General features: G+C 34.8%; 1 protein-coding gene across 1 annotated transcript; it reads left to right on the top strand.

The window, feature by feature from the left end:
• The first annotated feature begins 2,073 nt into the window (after window positions 1–2,073).
• LOC118278095 (uncharacterized) lies at window positions 2,074–8,266 on the top strand. The gene is made up of 5 exons (XM_035597163.2): window positions 2,074–2,211; window positions 3,520–3,563; window positions 6,151–6,289; window positions 6,991–7,337; window positions 8,017–8,266. Exons 1-5 carry the CDS (start codon window positions 2,181–2,183, stop codon window positions 8,194–8,196), a joined length of 741 nt encoding a protein of 246 aa, XP_035453056.2. The 5' UTR covers window positions 2,074–2,180; the 3' UTR covers window positions 8,197–8,266.
• Window positions 8,267–23,261: the final 14,995 nt, after the last annotated feature.

The following is a 23,261-nucleotide window of genomic DNA, read 5'->3' as shown; positions in this document are numbered from 1 at the left end:
GGGTTTGTCCCATTACAAAAAGACCTTGGGAAAAAATGGTACTGTTTTATGACTGTATTTTTTAAACTGCATATTATTATATTATATTATTATATTTAAAAGATGACGAGCGGTGAAAATTAATAACCGATTTCAATTCCTTTGTAGCTTAAAACTGATTTATGACATGACTTGACAGAAACTCCGAGTTTTCCAAAGTTTTTTAAGTTTCTGTCAAAAACATAGATCAATTCATTTATCGATCGATTTCATTGATGTATAGGCTCACTCCCTATTACATGGGACTTATACCACAAATGGTGAAAAGTGGGTGTACATTGTATAGCGGCATTAGCCGTAATGTGCACCTCTGCCTACCTGTTCTGGGATAAAAGGCGTGACGTTGCACTTTATAGATGTATTCTAGAATTGAAAGTTTAACCAAAACTTAGTGAATGATATAGTAGTCACATAATGTGAAATAACCTAGTAGTATAAAGAAAAATATTGCACCGAGCCGAAAGCCACATAGCCTACGTGACAAAACCTGTACCACCAATCACAGAATCCATTAAAAAACAATGTTACAATTCCAACAACCTTTTAATCCACATAGCACTATTACAACCATTAATAAAATTGCCAATAATTAATCTAAGTGCGGAACTAATTATATAAACGGAAGTTGAGAATATGTACCGGTTGTGTTACCAATGTCAAGTTTGGAGGTAAACCGGGGTCGATGTCAACGTGCGCTTGCGACTGTGTGATGTGATGCAAGTCGCCGTGACGTCACGATGTAAGTTACGATACGTGTGTGCAATGTTTCGTGTTGGTTTTGGTGCTAAATGGTCAGTGATGGGTGTGTTTTAAAATTGGAATTAAGTGATATATTTTTTCCATTTTTTAATACATAGACACTCAGTTTTAGTATTAGAAGGAATTTAAACAGTAGATAGTCTACCATTTAAATAGTCTAAAAGACCACATTGCTTTTGAGTAATATCTCCCAAAATTAAACCCTTTGAATAATCAAAAAGAAATAATAGTAATATAATAATATTATATTACGTTACTGCTAGAAGTTTCACAAAATAAAAAGTATTTTTACCTAGCCCACGAATAGAACTTTAGAATTGTTATAATACCTTACATTTTAGTTTCTTCGGATATTGCATATCACATAATCACATTATAAATTAAATAAATAAGTTCAATAGAGTGTTATAGATTGTATTGTAGATATAGTATTGTAGAACTATTATAATTTCCATGTTTTAACGTATCGTGACCTTTTCTAATCTTTCTAGAAAATTCCCCGAAGTTGTCCAAAGACTGTGTTGCAACGTGTAACGTACGGTCTTGACTCTTGAGGTCGAGATGACCTCCACAAGACGACGACGATAGCTCATTTTGGTTTGTTGAATTAAAAAAAATATTTTAGTCTCAGGGATCATTAAAACCAATACCAAATAGTTATCTGATAATCAGACTAATATTATAAATGTGAAAGTTTGTTTGTTTGGATGTTCGTCCGGCAATCACGCGGAAACTACTGATCGGATTTTGATGAAATTTGGTATACAGACAGGGTATAAGCTGACATGGTTGATAGGATACTTTTTATCCCAAGAAAACGCGGGAGCTGCTGTCAGAAGCTAGTCTTTACTAATAATATAAAATCGAAAGTGTTCTTTAGTCCACAAATAGTTATACAACCAAACAAGAGCGGGATAAGGGTGCTTCATATCTGGACATCTTCCAGAGATTTTCCAAATTAATAAACTTTCATAAGAGTGCAAACTCTATCAGAAATTATACAATATCGAACCAATGTACGAATGAATCAAATGATATTTTATTTGAGATATTCTTGGATTCAGTCGAGATTCGACCTTGGGTTCAACGTGTAATAAGGTACAAAATATTGATGTATAATATGCACACATTGCAAACCTCTTTACGATACTGGAAATCAGTCTTCATGTAGTAACACGAAGACTGATTTTCCGATAAAATATCCGTAAAAAGAAATAATAATATTTCACGCACAATCGTATCAAAAGTATATTGCTATGTACCTATGAATCGTGCAGTATTTTATTGAATTTGTTACAAAATACTTCAAACATGGTTACATGTGAACATGGGTTAGCTAGAGTTGCAGTGGTAAATAAAAAAATGCTTTAAAATGATTGACAATGATAATGTTACGTAGTACTATTGTGGCAGGTGAGATTATAACATTGTTAATTTAATCACAATGAATCCCTAGATATCTGTATACCTACAACTTTATATTGACGTGTAGGAAAAAGTGTGATTCTTAACAGTTACTTAACCCACACAGTCAAAGTAAAAGTCAAAGAATTTATTTCAATGAATTCTAAATTAGGCACTTTTGAAACGTCAAATTGAATTGTCCGTCAGTCTGTCTGTCAGTGAAGCTAGGTGCTCGTTTCAAAGTGTAGCTTCGAATGAAAAAGAACGAGCAAGAGACTCCACAGTTATAGTTAGTTAGTTTAGCTGAGTTACTACCGTACTCAGAATCATTTAATGGCAACTTAACCCAATCTTTAGCAATCATTTTCAGAACAAAATCGTTTATTTAAATAATTTAAATTTTCCTCCCTTTTCTCCCCCTAGAGGAGGAATTTCCAAAAATCTCTTAGTGCAACCATACCCTTCAAAGAACACACATGCTAAATTTCAGCTCTTTAAGACCAGTAGTTTTGACTGTGCGTGGTCTTTCAGTCTTACTCAGTAAAGGAAGAGTTTTATATACAGTATACAGACTATACTATTTATACATAATCCAACTAAACTTACAGCTAAGTATACCAAAGTAGCATACAAGCAAGAACTAAGAATTCACATTCTCGCAAGCAGAAAAATGCACTTAAGCCATACTTTAAGCTTTAAGTGCTAATGCTCAACAGCGCGGCAAATTATTCTCTTCATCTCTTATGGAGGGGTTATTCCCTAAGGCTCAGGATTTTCTTTGACGGCCATATATTTTAGGAATAGGGTTGTAATTTTCTTGTTACGTATGTAGGTTATAGTTGAATTATTAGGAGTATGTTCTGAGGTTTTTTTTGTAAAGGTAGGTTTTGGTTTAGGTTATTTATAAGATTTGCATTTTTATAATTTTTTGATGTTGTGTTAGAGTTTAGTATCGTTTGAACCCTTTTGTTGAAATATTCTTAAACATTGTTTGTCATGTATTCCAATTTCTGTAATTCATAGAATGAGTTTAAAAAATATCTACATTTTTTTTTTCGTTAAATCTAGAAGTGACGTTGCGCGATATTTCAATTTCCGTAAGAAAATAAAAATATACGTTTCTAATATTTAAAAATAATTTACAAGACGGACATTAAAATACAAATCAGTCGTCTACCCAATTATGGATATGGAATATAGCTTGATAATGTATGTGTCCAATATCCATAATTCTGATAACAGTGTTTATTAATACTCTACGAAGTTTTGTATTGCATTAATTTGTAAAATATCTAATAACTTATTGTCCTTTTTCAGTGATCATATTTATTCCACTGGCATCAATTCAGCATTTTATTGCGGTAACAAAATTCCAAACAGTTAGGCTACTCTGTAATTGACAATTTGAAATTCGAAGTGAGCTCGATCGCGGTCCACCATGTCATTGGTTGTGAGAATAATCTCGACCAATGACGGGCGAGAATTTTCGAAATGACAATTACAGAATAGCCTAACTACTTTCGGATAGTACGTAAGGTACGCGTCCACAGGCCCGCATCGTACGCATAGCACGCAACGGATTTTAGTTTGTCTTGTATAGAAGCTCATACAACTGCGTCCACTGATCCGCATCGTACGGACCGCATCATCAGCAATGCCTACATGCGATACGTACTGATGACGTCATACGGAATGCGTACGATGTGTACAATGTGGGCCTGTGGACGCTTATCTTTACATTGTATTTACAGTAACTGTCATGATTCGAGTCTGTGTGATGAGCCAAATGTCATTTTATGCGCCCTACATTTGTGTATGTGAAATTGAATGTTTCTAAACGCAACCATGACACAGGAGAAATTCCTAGAGTGTAGGGTATTTGTTAATAAAAGTCATTGAGTTTTCTAATCTCTCTGTAGATAAGCACATAAATGACATTTGGCTGACTGGAATGTCATGTTATGAAGTTCACGATAACAGCTAGAAAAGAAACAAAATATTTCGCCCCAATTTTTATGGTAAAGGAGAAGATGCATTACCTGATGGTAAGCGCTCAGCGCCCACCCTTGGATACCCGCAACACCAGAGGAGACACACATGTGTTGCCGGCCCTTCTAAAAATGAATACGCTCCTTCTTGAAAGTTTGAAGGCTCTTGTTTCCTGGTTTCCTATTTTAATAGCACTTAAAATTTGAAAAGAATAAAAAATGAAAAACGAACTATGAAAGCCGACCGGCGTCGGTCTCATCTCATTAGTTAAATTGCTTTTATTAACTTAGCTGAGCCGAGGTGGCCTCTGGAATTCTCTATAGACATTACTCAATGAAAAATGATAGACAAACCGAATTAATTAAGAAATAATTGCATTAAATGAAAAATGTTTCGTTACGTGGAAATAATAAGTTCCTTTAATTGTGTATTCTTTAGGTACCTGTATATATACAGGCTGTCTTTGAATTCGACGTCTTCCTCTCGGAGGCGATAACACAACAAAAATATCTTACAAAATTAGACGTGAAATATTATTATCCCATCAAAAACATCCTGTAAAAAACCCAAGTCTCGCAGCTCAGTCTTTCTACAAAAGTTGTGAGATCCATGTAATACCAAGTCGGTTTCTATTTATGTCTACTTGTTCTGTCTTAAGTTATTACATAAGCATTATCATGCCAATATTAAAAATATTTAACGTTTTAAACAAATAGATCGACTTGGACATCGCTTGATTTGATTATTAGTATGTATCACACTCACAGCACGACAGCGACAACAGGAACGAGAGTTTCAATCGCGTGAAGAGACTAAAGAATCTAATATAGTTAATATTGTAATATTCATTTTGTTTTCATGCGATGTCCAAGTCGATCTATTTGTTTAAAACGTTAAATATTTTTAATATTGGCATGATATAACTTATGTAATAACTTAAGACAGAAGGTCCTTCAAGTAGACACTAAATAGATTAACCGACTTGGTATTACATGGATCTCACAACTTTTGACGGTAGAAAGACTGAGCTGCGAGACTTGGGTTTTTTACAGGATGTTTTTGATGGGATCTCACTTCTTTTTGTAGAGCCTTTCTTTTTGATACCATCTACTTCTAACGAATTTTGTTAAAGGTCTTATGATATTTTCTTATTTTTATATGTAGTCTTCCTCTTTTTCTTTTCCGGTACTACTTCTTGAGCTTCAGCCACAGTTTTTCTCAAAGCCCACTCCCTGTCTCTATGGGCTTTTCTCGGAGGCTTTGAATGTCTCAATTTTTGACAAGTCTGGACGGTAAATACTTCTTAATCTGTTGTATTCACAAATTGATGATTCCTGCGCTTTAATACTTCCAAAGTCGACATTAATGGAGATGTAAACCGCCCAGACTTGTAACTCTCGAAAGTGCCACGTAAGCTTGACCGGATGTGAACACTGCAGAACCTATATCCATCAGCGCATTACTTAGGCTTAGGCCCTGGCCTCTGGAATTCTCTATAGACATTACTCAATGAAAAATGATAGACAAACCGAATTAATTAAGAAATAATTGCATTAAATGAAAAATGTTTCGTTACGTGGAAATAATAAGTTCCTTTAATTTCTGTATTCTTTAGGTACCTGTAGTATATACAGACTGTCTTTGAATTCGACGTCTACCTCTCGGAGGCGATAACACAACAAATATCTTACAAAATTAGACGTGAAATATTATTATAACATTGCTGTTTTTCAAAAAAGAATTTCACAGCAAACTTATTACTAAAATTTATATTTGTTTGATCGCGCTTTTCTTCAGAACTACTGCTTCGAATTGGATTATTCTTTGTGTGTTGGACAGTCTATTTATCGAGACAAACTATATGCTATTAAATTTCACGCTACGATCTATGGGAGCTGAGCATAGCGGGTAAAACCGCGCGTGAATAGTTAGTATTAATAATATTTCCACAAATTTCAGCCTATAAGTTATTGTCTACTAGCTGCTATTTGCAATCACTCCTATGTTCCCGTCTGTGCAATGGATATGAAATTAAGTGACTACAAGAGATTTACTGATGAATGTGATGTATACGAGTATAACTGTGATAAAAATTTGAGTAAGTAAAACATATTTAAAGTGCCTAGTGCTAGTTTGTTTAACTTTATTGTAACTTTCGTGAGACATACTAAATTAATTATTATATGTTATCGGCTTACTCACTCACTGTAACTGTTTTGACAATCGCCGCGTCGTGTGTCGCGCGTGTGAGCAGCATTGCTCATGAATATGAGCCTCTAGCATGGCTTGAAACTAGTCGAGTTCTTCGTCAAACAGTTACGTGAGTAAGCCGATAACATATAATAATTAATATCACCATCATCTTCAACGGCACGTGATAATCCGCTATTGAATTAGCCAATTTCTAGAATCTTTCCAATGAGATCTGAATAATTAAAACCACTTACACGGCTTTTAAAAAATCTCTATAGTAATCCTAATTTCTACAACGTTTTTCTTCTCACGCCATTCTTTACTCAGCTTGACTTTATCCATCACACTCAAAGAGGTAATATAGTCGGCTTGACGTACATTAATCTATGCAAATATTATTAAACTGAAGAGTTTGTTTGTCTGTTTGAACGCGCTAATCTACGGAACTACTGGTCCGAATTCAATTATTCTTTTTGTGTTGGATAGTGCATTTATCGAGGAAGTCTATAGGCTATAAAACATCATGCTATGACCAATAGGAGCCGAGCAGAGCGGGTGAAACCGCGCGGAAGTAGCTAGTTTGTTATAAAAGTCTCTTTATTCCAGATTATCAACTGGTAGAATATCAGGATTGCACAACTTTCTCAACAACAACGGGATGTCCATCCCTGGATAAGTTAATGACAAAAATTCTTGGCTACTACATATTTGAACCTAATGGTGTAAAAAAAAGATATAGTCCTGAATTGACTATGCCTACTTTCACTTTCCCAAGAGCACGTCGTGAGAATGAAATATATACAACAGAGATGACTAGAGAAGTAGAAGAAACTACTCCATGTTCTCCCTGTGAAAGAAATAAAATGCTGCTTGCTGCACTGGAGGCCAAAGAAAGGACAATGGAACAAGTCTTTATGAGTACCAGTACAAAGAAGAAACCTAGTTCTCGTCAGGTATGTCTATGTCATCAACATATCATATCAATATACAGTATGGAGATCAGTCATATGATTTAAATAAAACTACAAATAGTACTCGTCCACAGAAGCATAATACAACTAAATATTTCAACGAAAACAGAAAAAGAAAAAAAATTTTCTAACAAAATAAATAATAAAATATATTAAGTATTAAATTCTGTTTGAACTGCTCCCTGTACCTTGATCACAGAAGAGCTGTAATGTTGTAGGTTGTCTAGGAATGTTACAGACACGCGGCGCTGCTGTTATAATCCCGTATTTGTAAAGAGTGTTACCAGTCTCAGAAAATAATGCATTTTTGGCTTACCTGCCGTAAATAAATGGTTTTTGTTAATTATACTAATAACACTATGGGTCAACGATGCCTGATTTTATTTTATTATTATTCTCTAAATATCTATATTAATCAGTATTTGAATGCAGGTGAAACGGGCCAGCACAGAGGCGACGATAGTGTTGAAGAAAGAGACAGTCTGGAAGAATGGCAAGATAATGCATAAGGTAATTAAAGGACCAAAGCCAAAGCCGAAGCCAAAGGTAGCTAAACGAAGGAACGTGAAACCAAAAAGCAAGCCACCTCGTGACTTCAGTGCTTTTTGATGTATATGGGTATTTTGTTACACGCTGTATATCAATCTGTATTTGAATGCAGGTGAAACGGGCCAGCACAGAGGCGACGATAGTGTTGAAGAAAGAGACAGTCTGGAAGAATGGCAAGATAATGCATAAGATAATTAAAGGACCAAAGCCGAAGCCAAAGGTGGCTAAACAAAAGAACGTGAAACCAAAAAGCAAGCCACCTCGTGACAGTTCCGATTTTTTGGAAAATTGAGCATAGGAAGTAATTTTACTTCTAAGATTGTACACGGGCATAATTATTTGATATAATTGTTTTACCTGAGGATTTTTTGATTTTACTTCTTTTTACCAAAAATCCGTTGCCTGATTCATTTGTTTTTTAAACGACCTAAAAAAGGAGGTGCTCAGTTTGACTTGTATGTATGTATGTTTGTGCGCAATTATCTCGTGTTTAGCTGAACCGATTTTGATTCAGTTTTCAGCATAGTATTTTTCAGACTTAGGAGAAGGTTTTAGGTATATTACCTGATTTAAAAAAAATAGGTTCGCAATTTAACTTTTAAATCAGGTTCCCTTTAAAAAAACATTAGAAATTTTAGTCTGGACCTCTTTTTTTCGAGATACCGAAGATCTGGGCCTTAAAAACCTTAGTCAAGAAAGTCAATAATATTTGATATTGTGAACCAAATTGACTGATTGACTTATTTGCTACCAATAACACCATTACATCTTCTGCCAATACTACAAATATATATATATATATCTCTCATGCTTTGAATTTCATCTAAATGACGTATTTCAATAGCACCCTAACAAGGCTGCATATTAGATTAAATATCTGAATAAGAAACCTTCTATCGACAAGTTGATTAGTTGTCTTCTAAGAACTGAGTTGCGTGGGACGATGAGTCAATTCTAGAAGATCATGGCCCGCTTTAAATTATCTTTATATAAATAAGTTTAAGAGAAAATCGATACTATTTACTGACAAACAGGATAATTTTCTTTGTTATTCTTGACGGAGTTGCTGTTTGTCTGATGTTGTTTTTTTATGATATAAACCGGTAATCGAGACTACGGATCACCTGATGGTAAGCAATCGCCGCCGCCCATGGACACCCGAAACACCAGAGGCGTTCCAAGTGCGGTAGCGGTCTTTTAAGGGGTTAGGAATTTAAGGGTTATTGGGGAATCGGAGATTGGGAAGATTGGAAAGAAGGGGAGGTGGGGGTAATTGGGACTCCGGCCAATATAGTCATCGTATTTTAAATCACGCCTAATTACAATAATATTGACGTGTAAAAGTGTTATCTTATAACCAACTCACACATCGCATAAATAAATATCATTTAAAACTCTCACGGTATGTTAAAGACAATGATGCCAAACTTAGATTATTTTAGTGAAAATGTTGAGAACTATCATTCAAATACTACTAGAAGTGGGAAAACTCTACATTAAACTTAAAAACAATACAAATACATTAATACTATTATTAATTAAAATATGATGGGTTTAATATTCAACGATAGGTATATTAAAAAAATACTACCAAAAAGAGAGTAAAATTACTGAAATTGAGCAATGTTTTTTACAAATAAATTGTTGTGACATAAATCCGCTGAATCACGTGCCATTTATAACACGCAATAAAAATACTGAAACATTTCACAATCAAGCGAATTTTATTCTTTACCATAATGTTAGGATTGGATTACTTTTGTTTTAAACCAGGGGTTCCCAATCTTTTCCTGTTTGATGACTAGTTTTATATCATTCTTGTTAGGTTAGGGACTACTATTGTTATTACTTTCTTACTCAGATTTTCTTATTCATTCATAAAAATTTGGTTATTGAAATCAGTTGGTCTTTCTAATTGTCTCCTTTGGTAAAAGTTTAATTTGAGCTTTAACCGTGATTTTTATTGTAGTCTTTTTTCATTTCGTAATTTTTTTTGTCTTCTGCAAATCACCGGTTGGGAACCTCTGTTTTTTAAACAAATATTTTCTCCGATACATTTCTTGTTGTATAATTATTGAATCGGTCTTGTGACATCAAAACGACAATGTAATGTTGACAATTATAATACTTTAAAGGAAAATATGAAAGAAATTCTTTTGATAATGATTTAAATTATTAGTGTTTCAATAAAAAAAGAAAATGTTTATTGAAAACGTCATAGCTTTAGGTGGGTGTTATTTTATTTATTACTTTTTTTTTAAATTGGTATATTGTTTGATTTTGTTGTTAGTTATGTGATTATTTTCTAAATCATCAGTCCTATTATTTTATTACCATATAATAACTCAATATTGTTTAATAGACCTCTACCAAATAAAGTAACTAACTGCCGCACTAAGAGACATTTAATGATTACTTAAACTATTCCTCAGTAACGATTTTGTACCGAACACAATTGTTAAGGACTTGGTTAAGTAACCTTCAAATGACTTTGAGTACGGTGGTAAACATAGTTTCTATTTTCAGCCTGTTTTTTAATTACACCTACGATACACCACTTTATAGGGGTAAGATATTAAAAAATGAACACTTTTTCATAATGAACGATCGATTAAAATTGATTCAACAACAATTTTCAGCCTGTAGATGATTGTACAATGACAAAAGTATGTAATCATACATGGACACCACTCTGCGCACACAATGAAGTGGACTCTAGCTACAGATTGTTTTTGGACGATTGTGATTTACATGAATATAACTGTGATAACAACAAAAGTAAGAAAAATAAATGAGAAATTGAATATCTATATATAGATAAAAGTATTAAATCTGTACATAGAAAATATTAAAAAGATAAATAGTTGGGGTGTTACTAGAAAGACATTAAAGCCAAACATCTTATTAAACATTTTTTGTCTGCCTGTGTTAGTGTGGGTGTGGGATCAGGTCCCAGGGATTCTTGGGTAAAGGTAGGAGACCCAAATGCTACCAGAAGTCATTATTCTACGCCTACGAAGTTGTGGGAAAATCCTATTAATATAGTTTATGGTGATAATGACAGTAGAATATTTCATTACCAAATTTCAGCATACACACAAACAGATTTTATGAATTGCGGCCAAAACTGTACTCGACATGACGTTGAAACTACAACACCTAGCACTACAACTCCGGAAAAGCCTTCGTCAGAATCTTTGACTAGTACTACAACAACAACTACTACTACAACTCCTTCTACAACAGTTTCGTCTACAACAGCCTCGTCTACAACAGCTTCGTCTACAACAGCTTCGTCTACAACATCTTCGTCTACCACAGTTTCGACTACAACAGCTTCGTCTACAACAGCCTCTTCTACGACAACTCCTTCTACCACAACTCTATCTACTACAACTCCTACCATTCTTTCAACTGAGTCCACTCCTATCACACCGAAAAACGACAGCGACAATATCATTCCTTCTAAAAGAAATTGCTCTCCTGAGAACTGTACTTTACCATCTACTTGGGAAACGACATCGGAAGGCGAAACAAGAGATTTCGTACAAATACTAAATGAACGTTTTGGTAAAAGAGTGAAGATACTAAGGAACACTCCACATTTCGCCAAAACGCCTGTGTATGTTAGACAAGGTGATAATTTTATACCTGGACGTTATAGTGAAATGCGATGATGCAGCTTTCAGATTTTTTAAACTTGCAAGCAAGTCTTATGTTATTAAAATTTTGTCCAAAATATAGATTTTTTATTTCATATAATTACAATTAGTTTACATGGACTTTGTTATATGTCATCTTTCTTCTTTAGCCTTTTTGTACCTCTAGGGTGTGGGGCTCGATCCGCCCAAGGCGGGAGAAGTCATTGGATGATTTTCCCCCCTTAAAAAAGTCATTGGATGTAGGCCTCCTTCAGTGTCTACCATTTATTTCGGTCCTGAGCAACTTTCAAGAATTTTATACCAAAAATATGTAAAAGACATGTTCTATTGCTTTGCATTTCAAAACAATGATTAGTATCGTATTTTATTTCTCAAAATGGTAATACACAAATCACGTGCTTAGCAATCTTAAAGTTAAAAATAGCTTATCTTTACACAAATCGACCTTTGCATTCAACGTACGTGCGTGGGACTTGTGTACAATTAATTGTAGCTCTTAGAAACAATTTGTCTACTATCTCGACATTGACTCGATCTGCTTTCGACAACGGAGTTTGAATTTCATATCTTAAATCTTAAGCACTGATATTCTCATGAGATGTTTAAAGGCTAGTTGTTCTAGCATTTATGTAATTATATCTTTGTTCGTCTCGTATTTCACCTACTTAGTTCGTAAGAAGTCGAAATATATAAAGCTGAAGAGTTTGTTTGTTTGTTTCAAAGCGCTAATCTCCGGAACTACTGGTTCGATTTGAATAATTAATTTTTGTGTTAGATAGCGCATTTATTGAGGAAGGCTATAGGCTATAAAACAGCACGATACGATCAATAGGAGCCGAGCAGAACAGGTGAAACCGCGTCCGAGTCGGTAGTATATTATGCACATAACATGTTTACCTATACTGGGATCCCACGTTGTGTTATAAATAAAGTTTTAATTGCACTCTTGCCTCACTAATTATTTGTTACTTCCCAGTTCAGAATGCAGTTTAAATAGCACAAGCCTCTCTACTTTACCAATATCTGGTAGTTTGCTTGCAATTTATAGGTTGATAGCATTGAAATGCAAATCCGAATCGATATGTTCAACTGAGTCGAGTCGAGTGCCGAGTGCCGACTGCCGAATACATCGCATTCATTGTATTTCAAGCGGAATATGTTTACGGAATGTAATCGAAACATTCATAGCTGTGTCAGCATATCGATCTATTGTAAATTGAAGATGGCATCAGAGAGGTCGCGAGTGTAATGTGGAACAGATCAGCTCAAGTAAGGAGAGAGAGGAAAAGGTTAGAGGTAGTGTTGCCCAAATGCAAGACCAAGACGAGACTTGGCCAGTCTTGGTCTTGGTCTTATCTAACACTAGTTAGAGGAAACCTTTGCTGATTGGCAAACAGATCTGCAAAAGATTACCAAACAACGGATTTAGTTTTAACTTTAATTTGCTTGATTTTTAAATGTATATTATTATACTAAGGTCTGAATAAAAAGGCTATCATCATCATCACATGGCTGCCTCGTTTGTCAAGTGGTTGAAAGTGCGACTACCGAAAAATCCAGAGTTTCTCATGTCAGGCAAAGCATTATTGAGGCTTGTTTTTGGTATTTCGAACATGCATGGATGGTAATAGCATGAGGTGTAGAATTGTACTTAGTGTATCGCAATAGTTTTACTGTCTATGACTTAGTAGTCATAAAATCCTTATGAAAAGGGGACATTAATATAATACCTACTCTATTTGTGCACCTCTATTTATCCTTTCGAGACCGTTTGATGTAAAGGTGCGCATCATGAATAAATTGCTGTTTTTGTTTTGTAAAATCCAATTGCATCCTTGAATTGTAACTGGGGCAGGTCACTGGTATTTAAAAGTGTCTTGAATTCTAAGTAGATTACGTAGATGGCATCTGATGCAAGTTTACATAACGGTGCATGCAGTTTTTGCTTAATATTCTTCTGGAACAGAATATATTAATGGTGGTGTTGTTATCTTTCGCCACACACACATTTCACCACAACATCCTTTCGCCCTAACTTATGGTGAAAAATCGACTCAAAAGCAAGTAAGAATTTTTGATAATGATAGACTATTTATTCTTCTTTAGTTAAGAAGAATTACAAAACGCATAAATGTTTTGCTAGACCTTCTGGACCACAACTCTCGACAATACAATCCAGCAAGTAGTTTTGTCACGCCTTTTATCCTATAATATCCCCGAAGGGGAAGGCAGAGGCGCACATTATGCGTTATTGCCACTATACCCACTTTTCACCATTTGTGCTATAAGTCCCATGTTATAAGGGGTGAGGCTATTGCCATATACTGAACCCAATTCTAGACTCCGGGCTACTGCTAAGAACTTTTTATATTAATTTGAATTTTCTAAAAACCAAAAAATGCCCCGTAGTACTTTTCCCGACTCGGGAATCGAACTTGAGACTTGTCCGGCAGTCACACGCACATGCGATCACTCGACCAACAAGGCAAAAGGAGCTTTATTAATGTCTAATAATTTATTCAAGTACACTTCACTAGCGTGAATCACATGACTGTTACTAACAATGCAAGAAAGTCGTCTAGTAAGTTAATGCCAAGGTTTTACCACAGATAATAAAATGAGGAGATCTGTACAATAAGCGAATTAGATGTTGCAACCGTTGCAGCATACTTGAGATGATTTGCGTTGCATTGCGTAGTACCTACTGTTGCTGTTGAGATTTATAGGCCCTTTGTATTTGTTAGGCACGCGTTTACGCGCAATTGTGATGTGGTTTTAGGGTATTGTGCAATCGATATGTAGATTTTTAGTTTGTGACGATATTTGAAGTTTAGTATTATTGCATGCTTACCTACATAATCTTAAACTAGTTGTAAAAACTAAACTAAAAATCACGGTTTACTTACGTAATTAATGGAGAAAAGCTCTATTAGTTTCTATATGATTTGTGTGAGAGTGTGATTTGGATTAAGGTACACTAGTCAATTACCCACAAGTTGGCTAGTCGTTTCTGACACAGGGAGTCTGGAACTACGAGTATTCTCCATTACCTCATTCATTAAGTATATTAAAGTATGGTGTAATACTTAATAGTAATATTATTTCACCAACGTTATAAGCATTCATTAAACCAAATATTTCGTAAAATTAAGTAAGTACACTGATTTCGTTAAACGTTTACTTAAAACAAATTGGAGGCGTAGTAAAATGTACGCGGGTCAATGTCAAACCTTTGGTATGTTGAAAAAAATAAAAACAAGTGAATGTAATATGATAAAAAATATAATCAAGTCAAAAATAAAAAAGGTTTCGATGCACTAAGCTACTCGTATTCTGTTAAATTGTATCACGCTGTTATTGAGATATCATTTACATATATGTCAGATTCTTATACAATTTGTTACTATGCAATATCCATGGGGTTACAAACTGTTACTTTTAGGATTGTTTTGAGGCTGAAATAGGAAATCATCCGATCTCTTCTACCGCCTTGGGTGAGGCTCGAAGTTGTGTCATACCCATGGCAAGAGAAGTCATTGGATGATATTCCGCCCCTTAAAAAAGGCAGTATTTTAGGGATAAATCTTCTCGTCATCAAATCGAGACTGTATTATCATTGAATATCTGTATGACGTGACTCTGTGTCTTCAATTACGAAAGTTGTCGGTAGTATCAGAGTGTAGTCACGTCTGACTCGATGTGAAGGACATGCAAATAGTTTACTTATCCGCTGTATCTAATATTTACCTCAAACTAGGTTAAAAGTCATAATATTAGATGAAGCTGCCAAGTTGAGTTTGTTGTAGTTGTGAGGTAAATTGAATCTTGATTGTGAAAGGTTATGGTTTTGATTTGAATGTCAGTTGTTGGATTGGTTTGTAAAATAATTTGCTGTATAGTTTTGGATGTATTGTGATTGTATAATTAGATACTTACCTGTCCTTTAATATTATTTATACTTGACAAAAGTAAATCTTAAGTATTGAAGAATACTTTAGGTCTACATAATATGCATAAAGTAAGCAAAAGTAATAAGGAATTTCGGATTGAAGTGTTTTTTGATTTCGAAAAAGAAGCAATATTGGCGAATTATAAAAGTATAAACCGCACCGGTACATTACACACGATTAAGTTTTATAAAGTTAATTGATTTCAACAGTGGACGGAGCCACTTCCATCGTTAACATGACGATATTTCCTCTATCACTCTAAACCACACAAGCCAATTTGTGTCGTGTCTCAACAACAATTAAGTACATTTATCGATACGAAATTCCAATCTAAGTTAACCTAGTTATTTCCCAGTCTTCATAAATCGAGATATTGCACAAAATCATTCGAATACAACACTTGAAATGTGGTAACATACATACATATTTATATATACGTAGCTGTACATCGTTTGACCTGCATTCGTACATTCGGACCACTGGGCAACGGCCTCATTTTAGAGACGGGGGAGTCCGGTAAAAATTGAGGCGGTAAAGTTGGTGGTAAAAGATAAAGCTTTTTTTGATTAAATAATCAAGGACGATATTAAAAGTCAGACAAAATGCATGTCTGTTGATTCTTTAGTTAGTAAAAGTAGCAAAATTCTATCGAGTATTTGAAATTTTTATCAAGGTTTTAATCGTTTTAATAATCGTCTACCTAATGCATTAAATTACAGTACATTGCTCCTGCCTGCATGGTTGTTAGTTAACCTTTTTGTAGCAAACAATCTCCATTAAAATAATTTTACACATTTTGAAGCAACCTCCAATTTTTACCGATAAAATTACCCACTTCCCATATCTACCTTATCGGGCGCGGTGTACCACACTATTGTTACATGCAATGTGTGGACAGCACTTTTATACAATTCTATTTTGGTACCCTTTTGTACTGCATTGTGTGGGCAATGAGTAAAATAAGCTACAAATAACTGTTGAGGTTTTATTTCATGAGGTTTTTGTTATTCCTGTCTATAGCATAATGGATCGGTTTCTGTTATGAAAGATGTTGAGATGTTATATTTATAGGAATAACTGCATGAGCGCAGTGGCTGGGTAACTGGCTGCTGTTCTGTGATTCTCGCGTCGTCGGGCAAAAAAGGTGATAAGGCATTTACTAAGTGAAATTACTATTATTAGCCCGGAGTCAGAAAATTCTGCGGGGTACCCCGTGCATCGGAAGTTCGAATTTATCATAGAAGAGAATTTTGAATAGTTCACCCATTTTTGTGCTAAGTCTTATATAATATAAGACGAGCCTATTGCCAAGCACCGGGCTGAAAAACTTCAATAATACTTTGGTGGACCTGCAAATTCAACCCAAGACCTGTTAATTAACCAACAGTAAATTGTAATATAAAAATAAAGGAAGGTAAGTAAATTAAATATAACAATGTGTAAAACACAATATAATATCATCCAATACTTCTATTGTAATGTTATTTCTGTGTTTTCCAGAAGTAATCCAAAAATATATCTGTCGTTACTGGAATATTCCCAGTGCAACAGGCGCGTGCATCGATCAATTTACGTGTGACCTTTATCTGAAGCTGACATCCCACGTTACACCTACATGTAAATCCTTATAAAGGACAAATGTATCATTTTACAGCAGTTTCTTTATTTTTAGCGTTACATAGCTCTTATTTCAATACATTAGAAACAACTACTCTCACACTTCCTCTGAGCTGACTGGACTGGACTCTCTAGCGGGTTACCAGAGTTTGAGCTTTGGCTCAAAAAGCAGGAGTAGGAAATGGGTGCTTTTTAGTCAGTAAGAGTCTGACACTTCATCTCGCCTCGCCCAAGGTAGGGGAAGTCATTGGATGATTTTCCCCTTTAAAAAAAGCTCTTGTTTTAATACATTAGATACAGCTACTCTCACACTTCTAACAGGTATTGTTATAGCCAACTAAGTGATAACATATTTAACCAAGACCAGACAAATGCATTCTCTAATAGTTCTGAACCTTTTAAAACTGCGATCTACATAAACTAAGATTATGAGGTTATTTTTAGGTAGAGTAGGCCCAAGCTGTTAACGACGACCCCTACGTTATGAACATAAGTATTCAAATACCATTTAAAAACATACCAGAAATTTAAAAGCAGAAAACTTAATACAAAATTCAAAGCTTACCAAATGACAACCTCGCGTTTGTTCCAAGTATTAGACCATCAACTCATTCAATAACCAATACACCTTCAATGTATATGACTAAAGTCATAATTGATTGCTCGTTTACAAGCAGCTGTGGAACGGATATGGATTCTATATATCGGAAGCGGTGGCTGGCGCGGAAATGAATGTAGCCGTAGGCGATGTCGGAAGGCGAGCCACTGTCGTCAGTGGAACGAGGCGGCGTATTAAATATTGGAGCCATTTTGTAAGCACTAAACTGTTGTGACAGGTTAATTAAAAGGTTGTTTCCTTTTGCGATATTTGCAAAGTTGTTCTTAAAATATGAACTATTTTATATATATGTATTTGGATGTAAGTATACATGTCGTAGTTAACGGAGATTTTGACGATGATATAATATTGTTTAAAAATAACTGAAACTTGATTAGTATTTCATTGTAACTTTCGTGAGACATACTAGATTAATATTTTTATGTTATCGGCTTAATCACGTAATGTTTTGACGATTGATTAGTATTGTACAAAATACGGTGATAAGTATTCTCATTACAACATATTTTTTGGAGCGACATCCTTTAATTCGATAGTGGCGCCATCTAATAAGTAAAAATACATATTTTGCAAAGCAACTTACCCTGAACAATTAATTTTACCTAATGCAATTTTCTACTTCAATTTTTAACCTAGAAAAGCAATAAGGCTACTTTACAGAGTGATTGAAAACTGAATCAACCATAGCCTAGATTGTGTACTAAGTGAGTCGAGAACCACTAACGTGATTATATCCCTAGCTGCCTAGCCTAGCTGGGGGCTCTTAAGGCCAATGATAAAGCCTTGTCCACACTAGAATTGAACGTTCAATCTAATCATGGCAGTAGAGAAGTAAGTACCTACAGTTACATACGGGTTTACATCAAGCTAACAACAATTATAAATTGACCGTCGAATGTACTGAAAGATCATACGAAGCAAGGTCATGATAAATTGGTCTTGTATAACTTGATGTGTACTGGGATCAATAGTGAACATATAGTTAGTAACTACATTGACTACGCTTGTTAGGTTATTAGTGTCAGATAATGAGCCTTTATTGGCATTATTCAGGTCAATTTATGAACCTCGTGCTAATAGTGTAGAGTGTAGGTTATAAAGCTCTACTTTACTTGGCTAAGGATTTCTGGCTGGTTATTGATTAGTGTTGTGTATGAATCGATTCTAAAACCGATTTCGTTCGGGTGAAATAGGGACATCACATCAGTAGTGTGTGACAGTCCACTACTAGCTTATGAGCCTCTTCTAAATAGTTCGACTACATTGCCATAACCTCCTCGCTGTGCTTGGCAGAAGAGATCGAGGTACCTATATGAGGTCAAAATAGGGCCAATATTATAATATTAATAGATCGAAATAACATTGATAGGTTATTATAATTCGGAAGCTATTTATATTTTCGATGGTTATCAAGGTCCAACCTTGGAATGATGCAAAACATTATAGACTTACATTATACACCTCTGAAATTTTTTCTACTTGTTTTTTTAAATAATAATAGTGATTTTTTTTTGTCCGGTTCCCGAATAGGATAGGTTAAAGTATTATTAGTTTTTATGGGATTTTCAGCAACGAGCATAATAATTAGGTATAGATCACCTTATGGTAAGTTATTTGTGCCATCCATATACACTTGCTACACTAGAAGAGTTACTAGTGCATTGCCGGCTGATCTTTTTTGAAGAGCGAGCTTTGTATCACGTTTCTTTTCTATGAAGCCGTGGTATCACTTCGGTTGAGTTGGCCGTGTCGAAGTGTGTCTCTCCCATGGTTGTATGATTTTAAAATTGCAAAGCAACTTACAGTAGTTTTCGAAAATTGTATAATACCTAGCAATAAGATGAGGTATGTATTTTTCCTCAGTGCAATATACAATTAGGTTCGCTATGTATTGCATGAGGCTAATGATATGATTGGTGGAGCAGTTACGTGGGTAATAACATGTCTAAGTGGTAAAAATTGGGTGACCTCTTTAGATATCTGATGGTTGCAAGAATTATAGCTGAATAAAATTCAATGACTCGTATTTTGAGAAGAATAAAAGAGGACGTTTTTCAAATGCTCCAGCAGTAACATAGCCTGCATAATTACCACTGTTTATGAAAATAATTTGTTAGTTCCTTTTGGGCTATTAATAGCTTAGACTGCACGATTGGTGCGGTGGTTGGGCAACTGGCTGCCGTGCAACGTGTAGCGGGTTCGATTCCCGCATGGAGCAACTCTTTGTGTGATCCACAAATTGTTGTATCGGGTTAGGGTGTCATGTGCATGTGAAATTGTATGTTCGTAAATGCACCCACGACACACGAAGAAAATCTTAGTGTGCGGCAACGTTAAAAAAGAAAAACAAAAAATGACAACATAGCAACAAATCTTAAAACCTCACGACTTCATTGAAATTACCAAAAATACCCAACACCCTTCATCCACCCATAAATTACATTAAATTACAATTAACGAACTATCATAATATATAATCAAGTACATAACCTCGGACTTGACCGAATATCACACGATCACATGACTTGGTGGCGTTTCAAAATATTTTGCAAATTCTTCTCTAGTAACCTTGTCATTTAAATAAACAGTATTTAGTGTTGAGCAACTAAACGGTCGGTTTGTCACCAAACGAATGTATTGGAATACCATTTTGTGGACATTGAACCGTATTTTAATCCTCACATTGTGTTAAAAGCGAAAGTGAGAGCGTTTGTTACATCTGTGTGGCTAAACTGCTCGATGAATTTCGATGAAATGCATTACTTATTTACATAAATACAGAAATGGAACCGAGGACAATTCGATAAGATGCTAAAGAAGAAAGAAAGGTAGATATGTTACAGTCAGAGTGATTAAATAGCAATTATTTATAATGACTGGTTATTATGAATAATCGTATAAAAATGCCAAATTCACTAGACAATGTAATAAATTAATCACTTTATCTGGATATTATTCATAATAAGTCCAAGTTAGTCAAAGTAATAATACATGTGTAACTCAAAATGTCACAAGACTTTTACTTGTAAGAATAACTTGTAAGAATAAAAATTAATCTCTAAGATCAAAGACTAATTTGTTTTGGCATAAATTTGATTCGCATAACGTTAGTAGGCCTAATAACTTATGTAGGAAATGGTGGTAGAGAACTTGTAGCCCTATACATAATTCCGATCAAACTAATTTACTATAGTTTCTGTAACAATTAAATAATAATGTTGGCTAAAAATTTTATATGCTATGCAACAAAAGTTAGTGACAAAACCGAATTGCTACAAAACCGACTCCACGTAGTCTTGTTTGTCCTACCCCTAGAGTGTAATTTAAAATCGCGTAGGCGCGTAGGAACGAGGCCGCCCGCGGGCTGAGGAGCAGGAGGCTGCTAGCGAGGCTTGTTGGCCAGCCTCAGCCGCGGTGGTGAGCGGAAGCCGTCTGCGACGATTAGCACGCGTGGGGCCGCCGAAGGCCCGCAGCGCCGGAGCCATGACAGAAACCCTGCCTGCTGCATGCTGCATGTTTGTTTGCATGCTGCTCGTTTTATTACATTATCCAAGTCTTCGAAGATAGTATATAAAATTGCTAGTTAATGTGATTAATTTTGTGTCATTTATCACTTTATCTAAATTGAGTAGACGTTATATATAATTGCTAGACAGTATATATAATATCAAGATTTATTACTTTGGCTGTAACAGATACATAGAATAGAATTCTGGCTATCATATTTTTTATTTTGATTAATCTATTTATATAAAAATGAATGGCTGTTCGTTAGCCTCACTAAAACTCGAAAACGGCCAACGGAGTTGGTTTGGCTCATTTTGGTCTTGAATTATTTGTGGAAGTTCAGGGAAGGTCAGTTAGTAATAAATGAATTGTACAAAAAAATATTTAACGACTTTTCCCTTCACATATACTAGAACTGTATATCAGGTGACCCGCCTGCTCATTTGCCCCCTATTCCATAAAAAACCTTTACCCACATTTTGAAGGACAGCAAAGACGTGACGTTAGGTACATATGTGCGGTACATGTAAATCAAAATTATGATCCTACAATACAATCTTGATATAATAAATTGAATTAAAAGCCTTGTTACACCGCGTAGATTTCTCACGTGATACGTAGGTAATAATGTCGAGGGTAAGATTATACGGACTCATATAATGGTATCTCACATAATAGGCGGGCATTATACTATGTCATATAATATTATTATATTATAATATGTTGCACAATTGAATTTTAACCTGGTCATGGTATTGTTCGGGTTTTGGTTTTAATGGGGATTATATTGTTTTTTTAATGCATGCCCTTGTATTGTGTTTGAACGACCTCAGAGAAAATTTGACTTATCTTATAAAAATACAATTGGGCCGTTGGTTTATGTATTTTCTGTCTGTTTGTTTCGAAAAATATAATATTTTACAAGTTTTTTTTTGTCAAACAGATTTATATTTGAATTGGATAATATCTACGATTGAAAGGCTAATAAAATCGATCTAAGTGACATTTTGTGCGATATTGATGGTTCCAAGTACCTACCACCAACTGCGGGTTACCGTGGCTCCGGCTAGAAAAGCAGGAGTAGGAATGGGGTAGTTTTTAGTCAGTAAGCGTCTAACACTCCCTTTCGCCTAATCCAAAACGGGAGAAGTCATTGAATGATTTCCCTCCTCAAAAAAAGTACAACAAAATTGCAGATGTATTTACCCTTTGTTGATATCAATTATAATAATTATTTTAACGTTAAAGTGAAAACAATTTGTGGAAATAACTTCGAACTTCGTAATAATTAAATACGTACTTAAGAAGTATTTTTTGGTTTTACCTTCCTGGTTGTATAAATTCCATTCCATTTTTTCTTATATATAAATAGAACATCGCATATAAATAATAATTACATCCTTGGACTTCAGAACTAGTTTAATTGACTTTTACATTTCGTAGGTGTTTTTGTTTTATGTTTTATTGTATACTGACTCATTCATTGAATTAAATCAACGAGCTTTAATGGTGAGGATTAATAATGGAAATTAGAGGTAATAACAAAATTAGTGTGCTTTTACACCAGAGATGTGCTATACTACGTTGCTGTGGATGCGTTTGGCTTCCACTAATCATATTCATTAGTGCACATAGCTTAGCACTGGTAGAATCGGACTCAGCTAAGCTATGTTTTTTATATGGAAAGATGCGTGCTATTGATGACTTCTCTACTATCGATACATCACATTCGCATCTTCCTTGCACAGCTACATAGCTTAGTATCAGTGGAAACGGGCATATAGTTTTACAGCTTAACTTAAGTCTTCGTAGCATAGCCACATAGCACATCTCTAGTGGAAAACACCCTAATTACGTAAAATTCCAAGAGACTACGATTGAGACCTCATGACATTTAATAAAAGGTTCAAACTATTAGCCATACAATGTATAAAGTGACTTAATACCTAATGGTAAGTACCTATATAATATAGTAAATAATGTCAACTTACAGTTAAGCAAT

Source organism: Spodoptera frugiperda, chromosome 18, assembly GCF_023101765.2.
Source record: "Spodoptera frugiperda isolate SF20-4 chromosome 18, AGI-APGP_CSIRO_Sfru_2.0, whole genome shotgun sequence".
Classification (NCBI taxonomy): domain Eukaryota; kingdom Metazoa; phylum Arthropoda; class Insecta; order Lepidoptera; family Noctuidae; genus Spodoptera; species Spodoptera frugiperda.
Note: the sequence above shows the minus strand (reverse complement) of the source record. Positions and strands in the feature narration are given on the sequence as shown.

Coding starts and splice junctions, on each gene's coding strand:
- LOC118278095 (XM_035597163.2), top strand. CDS start 2,181: ATGATAATGTTACGTAGTACTATTGTGGCAG. Junction 2,212..3,519: donor ACGTAGTACTATTGTGGCAG/GTGAGATTATAA, acceptor GTCCTTTTTCAG/TGATCATATTTATTCCACTG. Junction 7,338..8,016: donor AGAAACCTAGTTCTCGTCAG/GTATGTCTATGT, acceptor ATTTGAATGCAG/GTGAAACGGGCCAGCACAGA.